This window comes from Nicotiana sylvestris, chromosome 9 (genome assembly GCF_000393655.2).
Source record: "Nicotiana sylvestris chromosome 9, ASM39365v2, whole genome shotgun sequence".
Taxonomy (NCBI): domain Eukaryota; kingdom Viridiplantae; phylum Streptophyta; class Magnoliopsida; order Solanales; family Solanaceae; genus Nicotiana; species Nicotiana sylvestris.
In genome coordinates, this window is record NC_091065.1 from 19,500,211 (window position 1) to 19,512,151 (window position 11,941).

Sequence of the window (11,941 nt, forward strand, 5' to 3'; positions counted from 1 at the left end):
TGCTGTTTTGCTAGGCAGATATTTATAAGTTGAAGCGTTTTGTTGTTTTTCTCATTTAGAGAGTTTTGGGACTCAGGTAAGGGCAATTTTTAAAAGGGATTTTGCTACAATTTAAGAGGCAAGTAATGATTCATCACCTTTATTTATAAATTGATTACCCATTGATTATTACTGTCGCACCCCCTTTTTTACCCATCGCGAGGAGAGGTCCAGGTTTCGACATTCACGGGGTGTAACGACTCATTTCCTTTTGGGAATTGGGTATTTGACGAGTCTCCACCTAATGGATTATGCTGCGTTAGGGCACCTAAAGTGATTAACACTTGGGTTGGTTTGCATTACCAGGGCTCGAAGTAACCTTGAGAGGAAGGTGTTAGGCACCTCTCGCGGTCCACAACTATGGGTCCCGGCCGAACTTACATTTACAAATTAGTCCATATTAATAGTTAAATCAAATAAGTTGCAAGTAAAGCACGTTGGATAGTTCAAATAGTAAGATAAAAGGTTTGAACAAGTTTAAATAAACAAAAAAAAAAAAGTTTAAGTAAAGAGAGGGGATTTGGTAAAGAGGGGTCCTAGGTTGTTTATCCTATGGGATCACCCCACGCAATGTCCAGTAAACACTCCTCGATGAGGGGCTACACGTGACATTGGCTCGTATTCATCATATCCCAGGTCTACCCTTCCCATCCCCTTATTGGTCATGCAAAGTGAGTGTTTGGTCACTGACTCTTATTGTGTGCTGCTACCCATCCCTTGTTAATGGTCCCGGAGGAGTTAGGACCTCTACCTATGGGTAGTTCTAGATACACCCCTAAGGTTTAGAAAGGCGAAAACTCTAAGGCGATAGTCAAAACAATTAGGACTTTCATATAATAGGAGTAAGTAAAAGGTTCATAGTTTCCTCCGCAAACAAATATACAAGCAGCACGTCTCAAGCACAATTAAGGTCTTTATTGATCGAAGTCCTATAGCAGGATGTCTAAGTGATTATGCAGAAACAGACCACTTTTCAGACCCAGAAGTTATAACCTAGTAGTTGCCTGGGGATTTTTTTAATGTTACTAGAATCAGAAACGTTAAACGACAGAAACAACATCAGGAAAATGTAGTTTTGAAAATGCCCTAAGGCTTGCCTATATGCAGTATATTGTGTCTATATTAATGCAGAAACAAGTAGATTTTCGAAATAGCCCTTTAGTACCTATAAACATGGTATCTAATGAGATTACTGCAATTTTGAAAGAACTTGTTTTAGGAGAAGTCAATTCTTAATAAGACCAATTTTAAAAGACTAACTCGGCGAAATGACATTGATTTATTAGGCTAATTAGATTATCAGACATAATTGCGAATAGAAATCCCTATAGGCATGGTATCTAGGCGTATCACTGGTTTTAGTTAATTCGTAGTAACATATGGAAAGACTTATCAGAACTGAATCAGGATTTAGTCTTATAGGCATGGTATCTATACTTGAATTGATTTAAGACATGATTGTTTGAAAACCTACAAACATAATCTCTAACATGAAGAAAATGCAGAACCTTAAGAACATGATTTCTACTTGATGCAAAAGTCATTAGAAGTGAAAAATTATAGGCATGATATCTATTATGCAAACGAAATCAAATTCAACAAGAGTGGAACCCTATGAACATGATTTCTATTGAGTAAATCAGGCAGATTTGAAAGTAAAATCCTAAGAGCAGGATTTCTACCCATATTACCCCACAAAGTATACCTCTACCCACCCTTTTACTAAGTACCCTAAATATCTGTTTACAAATTATTACAGGTCAATAAATGAATTACATAAATGAAATAGAAAATCAAGAAGCTACTCTATAGGGAGCCTGCAATTAGGCCCAAGTTTCCGAAAGCCTCCAATGGTCTTACAAGCCTTATTTCCATAGACAAATCAGAGTCTAGGTGCATTAAAGTTCCCTAAGGGTCTCAAGGACCCCAGGCAATGTTTACACCTAGACTTAGCAACCAAGAATTGAACCAGTGTAGTGTAGAAAGCCAGTATCAGTATGCCAGAGTTCAGAGGGCTCTAAAGAGGATCCCAAGGCAGTACACATGATACAGGAGGCAAAACTTATTAACTAAGAGTAAAGTGAAAGTGCAGGACACATGTTGAAAGAAGTTTATTAAAGACTGGACTTAAAAGTTTGTTTTGAAAGCAATTAGTGAAACAATAGAGATTGTTTGAAAAGTGGTTGGAGTAGTAAACAAAGTCAAGCACTTCATGATAGGATCACACACAAAATCCAAATGAATTCAATAGTCACACAGGGGTCAAAGGGTTTGGGGATACATAGACATTTGAGTGCAGACACATAATCCCAACAAGGGTATTAGAGCTGGTTTGGACATGCTCAGAGATAGTTGACACTGGCATAACAATAAACCAGTCATGAAGAACACAAACATATAGAGGGGGATAGGGATTTGGGATTCACAAAAAATGGTAAGTACACAATAGGTAAAAAAAATTGTCTAGGCATGCTTGAATCACATAAGGGAACACATTGATTTAAAGGGAGGGGAGTCATACTAGCATGTTGATAATATAACCTAACTACAACTTCACAATAGAACCACAAGTAAAATCAAGCTAGAAATAAAAGAAACTGAAACAAGAAGAGAAGCATGTTGTTGTTGAGGCTTTAATCAAAATTAGGACTTACCAGTAAAGATAGAAGTAAGCAGAATGAAAGAACCAAAGAGCACAGATGATTAGCCTTGGCTTGCAGCCGGCTAATAGTAGCAAATAGCAAAAGAGAGAGGGGAGAACAGAGATTTTTTAGTAAGAGAGGTAGTTTTGAAAACTAAGTGTTCGTGTGTTGTTAATGAAAGACTTAGGGTATTTATAGCTGAAACTAGGTAGTGAAATAAGGTAAAAAGCATAGTAGTATACTAATTTAAGAATTCAGAATCAATCAATTAGGGAATGAAGGAAGTACTCCCTTAAGTTAAGGGAATCAAAATCAAACAGAAAGATTCAGTACCATATAAGGCAAGAAGAAAAATCAGTGCATGATTAAATATGAAAGAGTCAAGGTTCAGTAGGCATAGAGTAGTTGATTAGGACTAAATTCAGAAAAACCCAATTAAGGAAAGGCTCAGTAAAACAAATTGATTGATTCTAGGGCTTTGAAAGAATTCTAGGGCTTTGAAAGAAATCTTTCAATTACCATCAATTAAGGAAAATCAAAATCAATCATGGGGGAGTCATGATTCTGTATTTTCAGCATATAAATAGAGACGAATGAATATGAGTAGCAAACAAACAAGGTCAACCATATAGACAGAAAGAAACAAGAGATGAGCAAACATAATCATACAGAGGTGATATAAGTAGGCTAAATATTCAGCAGAATACGTTCAAAGCATGGTGACCATGAGAGATTAACAAGAATCAGGTAAACAAGCTAACACATAGAACCAAGGCAAAGAAAATCATGCTAACACATAGAACCAAGGCAAAGAAAATCATGCTAACACACGAAACCAAAGCAAAGAAAATCTTAAAAATTAGGGCTTTTAACAGAGTTGAGTTAAAAAGTAGTAGGAACATAAAATCGGTCAAAAATAAGCAAGGAAAAAGGTTTAATCATAAAGAAATTGGCTAAAATATGCGTAAAAGAACTCCGAGAAACCCTAGTTTTCAAAGAAAGTGAAAACGGTTTAAAGTAGAGGATCTTTTAGAAGAAGCTCGAGAATAAGCAAATCATAGAAGGAAATAGGCTTAAACCATGAAAATAACACAGATCTGAGAGATTCAGGAGAGTGTTAGGGTTTCAAAAGGAAACCCAAATAAAAATCAAAAGAACTCGTTGTAACTTCACAAATCGTAACACATATGGTGTGATTTTGCCAAAAATCACACCAGAGAAGCCTCAAAAAACAAAATCAGAAACCCTAGGTCTAAAATCGACATGGCCCAGGACCCTTGAAGGCTTTAGAGATGATGAGCAAGGCAATAAGAGAGCCATTGGAGGCTTGGGGTTGAAAGGAGGTAGCCGGAGATGACAGGAGAAGGAGGCAATTGACAGAGTCTAGGTTAGGTTGAGAGAGAAGAGAGGAGATGAGAGAGTTTGAGGGTGGTGGAATTAGAGAACTGTTAGGGTTAGGGTCTCTGTTAGAATTAAAAAGGAAAGGAAGAACGAGGGTCGTTGATCTAAAAGATCAACGACCAAGATTTAAGATGGCTTGGGTCGGGTAGTGGGTAATTGGGTCTGGGTCTGGGTTTATTGGGTTATTAAAATAAAAATTGGGGCTGGGATTGGGGTTCGATTTGGCTAGGATTGAAAGCCAAATTTGGCTATTATTTAAATAGCCAGTTTTCCCTATTTTAATTTATAAAAATAATAGGTAATTTTCGTAAAATAATTTAAGGTGCCAAAATAATTTAAAATACATAATTATCATTTTAAAAATACAGGGGCCAATTTAATACATATAAAATATAATTATATCTTATAATGGGCTAGCATTCCAATCATATGCAATTTAGCATAAAAATACTAAATGTAACTGTAAAAATTCATAAAAATCACATTAGCCATATTTTGGCATATAGAAATTAAATAAATGAATTATCAAAAAATAATTTTGGAAATAATTATTGGGGATTTTATGGATAGAAGGGGAGAAAATAAATCAATTTAAACCCTTAAAATTATGGAAAAAATAATAAAAGCCTTGTGCATGCTTATATATGCATATATATGCTATTTGCAGGTATTTATGGATATTTAAAAAATATAGGGAAAAATTGGGTATCAACAGCTGCCCCTCTTTACCCGGAAAGGATGAAAGCGTTTTCGGGTAAAGAAATGAGGACCAATTTTGACCGGATGGGATGTTTTGAAAGACAGAGGCCAAGCTGTGGTTTTCGAGTTACCTACATATCTCTGATTTTATAGGAATCAGTCCATGTGTAGTTCTGGATTCACCTGCGGAGTATGCCGATGAAATTACTGTAAGAACGGACACGAGATGTAGAAGTGGCTATGATAAGCAGTTAAGGCTTGAGACGGCTGGAGGGAACTAGAGAGAGATCTCTCCTACTAGGATAGCGATTATTTGCTGATTACCTGTTGAAAAAGATGCTACAAATGTATTTGCGAAAAATTAAAGATGATGCAAATTCCCTTTTGACAATGAAGGTTGTCTTCGGATGGTTAAAGATGATGTCCTTGGACCATGACGTCATGGGCCATGAATTATTTAATGATGGATTTGCAATCCATGAAATGATGTTCTCAGGCAATGAAAATGGTGCCTCCGAACCATGACGCCTTTGAATAATGATATGCAAATTTGAGAGATCTTCAGGCCATGGCATGGTGTCTTCAGGCTATGAGGATGGTGCCTTTAGACTATGACGCCTTTGGACAGATTGGCGATGTTTTAGCCCATGATATGCAATAATATGATGTAAGAAGATAAGGCTTAGTCTTGTGAGGTTGAGGGCAAATCTTAGACCGAAAGAGGAGCAAATAGATAATGCCGGAGAGACAATGCTTTGTCTTGGTGAAAGAATGTAAATTGGAGGCAGAGTTTAGCCTTATGTAGATATGGAGACAGAGCTTAGTCTCATGCAAATAAAGGCACAGATTAGCCTTATGCAAACATGGAGTCCGGGATTAGACTCATGCAAATAAGGAGTCAGGGCTTAGACTCATGCAGGTGTGGAGGCAAGGATCAACCTCGTGCAAATATGGAGTCAGGGCTTAGACTCATGTAGGATTGGAGACAGAGCTTAGTCTCATGCAAGGAGAAGGCAATGCTTAGCCTTATGCAAATATGGAGGTAGAGCTTACCTCATGCAAGATGCGGGACAGGGCTTAGTCCCATGCAAATGGAAGTCAATGCTTAGCCTTATGCAGATATGGAGTCGGGGATTAGACTCATGCAAGATTCGGGACATGCTTAGTCCCATGCAAATGTGGAGTCAGAGATTAGACTTATGCCAATATGAAGTAAAGGATTAGACTAATGCAAATGTTGAGTCAAGGATTAGACTCATGCAAATATGGAGTCAAGGATTAGACTCATGCAAAGAGAAAATAACTGATAAGAGCTAGGATAGGTTCAACATCTAACGACCGGATAGATGGTGAATTTTCTTTGTGTACGAAAGCTATTATCAAATATTCTTGTGTTCAAACAAAAATTGTAAGTTTTATGAGGGGAGGTTGGTTCTTGCTTCGTCTATCGGCCTTACTTTGCTCCGCTTTGGAAGTCCTTTTCGAGTTCCCCTAGATAGCACTTGACTGTTATAAAAATAGAATTTTCGAAAAATATGCATTCATTGATAAAATAGAGTTGTTTTGGAAGTGTAGTGATATATCAAGTAACTTTGATGAACTAGCGACTGTGACACATTTCAAAGGCATTGCAGCTTTCTTATGTTGGAATTTTGAGGGTCCTCAAAATTCTGCCCCAGTTTCCGATTCTAGGGGGAAAATGAAAATTTTATTATGATATGATCGAACCCATAAGGCTGCCTACGTATGCCCTCTTAAACGGAAATCAGGTCAAGCGTAGTTCAATTACATTAGATGAGTAAATGTAAATAGTCTAAGCATAGTATCTCTTGACTGCGTCTGAATTGATTGGTTTTGGCCAGATTTCTCCATCCACTTCTGCAAGTATGAGTGCTCCTCCTGTTAGTACTTTGTGAACCATATACGGACCTTGCCAGTTGGGAGAGAATTTTCCCTAGGCTTCATCTTGGTATGGGAAAATCTTCTTCAATACCAGTGGCTCTAGTGCTAACTGTCTTAGTTTGACCCTTTGGTTGAAGGTTCTGGACATTCTGTTCTGATAGAGTTGGCTGTGACATACTGCGTTCATTCTATTTCCATCGATAAGGGTCGATTTTTCATAGCGACTCCTTATCCATTCCGCATCGCTGAGTTCAGCTTCTTGTATGGTTCTTAAAGAAGGAATTTCTACCTCGGCTAGGATGACAGCCTCGGTACCATAAACCAGCATGTAGGGGGTTGTCCCGGTTGACGTGCGAACTATAGTGCGGTACCTTAACAGAGCAAAGTGTAACTTCTCATGCCACTGCTTGTAATTCTCTACCATTTTCCTTAGTATCTTCTTAATGTTCTTGTTGGCGGCTTCTACAACTCCATTCATCTGAGGTCTGTAGGCCGTGGAATTCTTGTGCTTGATTTTGAAAGTTTCACATATAGCTTTCATCAGATCACTGTTGAGGTTGGCGACATTATCAGTAATAATGGACTCAGGAACTCTGAATCGGTAGACAAAACGATCCTTGACAAAATCTGCGACGAGTTTCTTAGTTACAGCTTTGTAAGATGCAGCTTCTACCCATTTTGTGAAGTAATCAATAGCTACCAGAATAAATCGGTGTCCGTTCGAAGCAGTGGGCTCAATCGGACCAATAACTTCCATTCCCAGGCGGCAAATGGCCAAGGTGAACTTGTTGCATTGAGGTCATTTGGTGGCACTTTTATCATGTCGGCATGCACTTGATATTGAAAGCATTTGCAGACATACTGAATACAATCCATCTCCATGGTCATCCAAAAGTAACCTGCCCTGAGTATCTTCTTGGCTAGAACAAAACCATTCATGTGCGGGTCTGATGTCCCAACATGCACATCCTCAAGTAGCTTAGAAGCTTCCTTTGCGTCGACACACCTTAGCAAACCCATATCCGGAGTTATTCTGTACATGTTCCCTCCAATGTGGAAGAAGTGATTTGACAATCTCATGGGCGTTTGTTTTTGAATGTGATTTGCATGCTCTAGATATTCTCCTTTTGATAAGTATTCCTTGATGTCATGGAACCAAGGCTTTCCATCTGCCTCCTCCTCGACATAAGCACAATATGCCAGTTGATTATGGATCCTCATCAAGATGGGATCAATATAGTTCTTATCTGGATGCTGTATCATTGATGACAAATAGGCTAATGCGTCGGCGAACTCATTCTGAATTCTGGGCACATGTCGTAATTCTTTCTTTATGAACCTCCTTTTCAATTCCTGCACATGGTGCAGATATGGCAATATCTTGGAATTCTTGGTAGCCATTCTCGTTGAACCTGGTGCACAAGCAAATCTAAATTGTTGATCACCAACAACTCCTTAATGCTCATGTTGACTGCTATGTTGAGCCCTAGTATGCTGGCTTCATATTCTGCCATATTTTTGGTGCAGGGAAATCTGAGTTTAGCAGATATTGGATAATGCTAACCCGTTTCTAACACTAAAACTGCTCCAATGCCTGCTCCTTTGAAATTTGCGGCTCCATCAAAGAATATCCTCCAATCGTCATATGCTTCAGTAATATCTTCTCCTACGAATGATACTTATTCATCAGGAAGATACATTTTCAAGGGTTCGTATTCTACACCCACTGGATTTTCAGCGAGGTGATCTGCTAATGCTTATTCCTTGACTGTCTTTTGAGTTACATAGACGATGTCTAACTCACTCAGTACTATCTGCCATTTAGCCAACTTCCCAGTAGGCATGGGCTTCTGGAATATGTATTTTAGAGGGTCCATCCTGGATATAAGGTATGTAATGTAGGCATAGAAGTAATGCCTCAACTTCTGGGCTGTCCAGGTCAACGCACAACAAATGCGTTCAAGCACCAAATACTGTGCTCCATAAGGTGTGAATTTCTTACTCAGGTAATATATGGCTTTCTCCTTTCTTCCTGTCTTATCTTGTTGTCCCAAAACACATCCAAAGGCTCCGTCTATCATTGATAGATAAAGCAACAAATGTCGTCCTAGTTCTGACGGGACCAGAACTGGCAGTCTGGATAGGTATTCCTTGATCTTGTCAAAAGCTTTTTGATAATCCTTGGTCCAACTTGTCTCGACCTCTTTCCTCATCATCTTAAAGATGGGTTCACATATTACTGTGGACTGTGCTATGAATCGGCTGATGTAGTTGAGCCGTCCCAGGAAGCTCATCACTTCCCTTTTGTTTTTAAGTGGTAGTAGCTCATGAATGGATTTGACTTTTGTCGGATCTAGCTCGATCCCTCAGCGACTGACAATGAATCCCAATAACTTCCATGCAGGAACCCCGAATGCACACTTTGCGGGGTTCAACTTCAAATTATACCTCTTGAGCCTGTCGAAGAATTTCCTCAAGTTTTCTATGTGATCTGCGGCCCTTTTGGATTTGATAATGACGTCGTCCATATATACCTCTATTTCCTTGTGTATCATATCATGGAAGATGGTTGTCATGGCCCTCATGTAAGTAGCCCCAGTATTCATTAGACCAAACAACATCATTTTGTAACAGTATACATCCTAAGGAATAATAAAAGCTGTCTTCTCAGCGTCTTCTTCATCCATCCAGATCTAGTGATAACCGGTGAAGCAATATACAAAGGATTGGAGTTCATGCTTGGCGCAATTATCAATCATGATATGTATATTTGGCAGTGGGAAGTCGTCTTTGGGACTTGCTCTGTTTAAATCCCGATAATCAACACACACTCGGACCTTCCTGTCTTTCTTTGGAACTGGCACAATGTTAACTAACCATGTTGGGTACTCAATCACCCTGAGAACCTTGGATTTGATCTGCTTGGTAACTTCCTCCTTGATTTTCAAACTCTTATCTGGTTTGAATTTTTTGAGTTTCTGCTTGACTGACGGGCATATGAGATTGGTAGACAACTTATGAGCTACTATAGATGTGCTCAAACCGGTCATATCGTCATATGACCATGCGAAGATATCCTCATATTTCTTTAGAAAACGGATGTACTCTTCCTTTTGTGTTGGTGACAAGTGAATGCTGATGCGGGTCTCTTTGACGGTCTCGACATCTTCCAAATTTACTGCTTTCCAAGTTAGATTTAGGCTTGTTCTCAAAATTCTCAACTTCCCTGACAATTTCATCGGGTATCTCATCTTCTTCCTCCGAGTCACTATTCTCTTGTTTCGTTGCCTCATTACATGTCATAGTTACTGGTTCATCAGGAAAAGTAATAATAAAATTGTAGAAAGGAAAAGTATAAAAAATAGTAATGAATAATGATAAAAGATAAATGCATTTGACTAAAACTGAGAAAATTGTTCGAACAAAGCTTGGCTCGGTGGATCGAGCATTTATTTTGAAACAAAGAAATCTTAAAAAAAATTGCTGGAAATTTAAAAATGCCTAGAATGGCTATAAATTCTTCCAAGCTACCCAGGGACTCGGCGGGCTCGGGATGGTGTGGCAGTCCAGTTTTTGAGAACAACTTACTTGCCATAGTCTGAATGGAGAAGCCTTTTTCTTCCTCCCCCTCCCCCTCCTCAATTATGGCACTGCAGTCCATATTCTCATCTTCCAAGAACAGATCCTTCAGCCCAGCTAGTGCTTCTTCTTCAACAGTTCCCCATATTTTGTCTGCCTATTGGAAAGCTTGTTCCAAACGGGGTATAGATTGCTAAAGAGGGTAATACGGTCCACGCCATGGAGGCGAACATTCCCTATACTCCTGCCATGTATACTGGTATCCGAGCCCAATGGTGGTACCATGATTTCTCAGCCGTATCGGCTTGGTGATACCCTAGAGGTTCTTTCGTAACCCTTTGTTAGGTTCATATCTGGACCATGCCAGTATGCTCTCTATTTTATTCCTCCACCATTTATCCTTCTCGATGGCATTGAACCGTTCAATGTGGTGATAGGTTTCTCCTCTTAGTCCCCTTCTATGTTTGATGGCCGGAATGGTTTGACTGGTGTAGATGGGGTTACTCCCATCCCCATGAATGATTACCTCCTGACGGTTCCATTTGAATTTTATAACTTGATATAGTGTGTAGGGTACGACTCCAGCAGCATGGATCCATCGGCGGCCTGACAAAAGATTATATGAGGCTGGTATGTCAAGCAATTGGAATTCAACATCGAACCAAGTCGGCCCCATCTGCAAGCAACAGTTAATTTCCGTGATCGTGGCCCTTTAAGACCCATCGAAAGCCTTCACATTCATGCTTCCGGTTTGTTTTTCATGGAAAACTTTGTCCAACCTTTTCAGGGTATCCACTGGACAAATATTCATACTAGACCCTCCATCAACCAGGACCCTGACAATAAACTTATCTTCAAATTATATTGTGATATGAAATGCTCGATTGTAATTCAGACCTTCGGGTAGTATCTCATCTTCATGGAAGATAATCTTGTGGCTCTCCAGCACCTGACCGACCATATTGGCCATTTCTCCACTAGTGATGTTATTGGGTACATAAGCCTTGCTCAGTACTTTCATCAAGGCATTTTTGTGTGCCTTTGAATTCTGTAATAGCGACAAAATAGATATCTGAGCAGGGACTTTATTTAGATGATTAACAACAGAATACTCTTTTTCCTGTACTTTCCTCCACAAGTCATTTGGTCCGGTCTAAATTATAGGCTGCCTAGCAGTGGCATCCTTACTTAAACCTCTCTGGTGTTCATGTATGTAGACTCTTTCACTTCTAGTCATCCCTTGTGTGGCGTCAGATTCTTCTATTGTAGTCTTCCTTTTCACCGAGCCTCGGTGACATAATCCCAGGGTATCGGTTTTCAGTTGAATGGAGGTGTGGTTGACACTGTCACAGTAAAAGGTGCAACCACTTCTACTTCAAATGGAGCGGAGGTGGCTGCGGGCAGAGTTACTTCTACCTCGAATGGAACTGATGCAGTTACCTCAACGTCAATAGGTGCTTGATTTTGAACCACGATAGGAGTAAGTGTAACAGCAACCTTACAATCATCGCCTTCTCGGATAAGCCCGATTGACCCCTCGGGGTCCCATTCTTCATTTATTTGTATAACATGTATGCTGTCACCTCTACGATCAAGGAGGGGATTGTTTCGGACATTAGGTGTGGCTTCCTTTGCCTGTATGACCTTGTTATCAATGAGCATTTGAATCTTATCCTTCA

General features: G+C 39.4%; 1 protein-coding gene across 1 annotated transcript; it reads right to left on the reverse strand.

The window, feature by feature from the left end:
* Positions 1 to 2,290: 2,290 nt before the first annotated feature.
* LOC138877300 (uncharacterized) lies at positions 2,291 to 8,977 on the reverse strand. The gene is made up of 5 exons (XM_070156898.1): positions 8,488 to 8,977; positions 8,248 to 8,349; positions 7,583 to 8,095; positions 7,212 to 7,352; positions 2,291 to 2,397 (listed from the first exon to the last, which is right to left on the reverse strand). The coding sequence occupies exons 1-5, from the start codon at positions 8,975 to 8,977 to the stop codon at positions 2,291 to 2,293; spliced, it is 1,353 nt and encodes a 450-aa protein (XP_070012999.1).
* Positions 8,978 to 11,941: the final 2,964 nt, after the last annotated feature.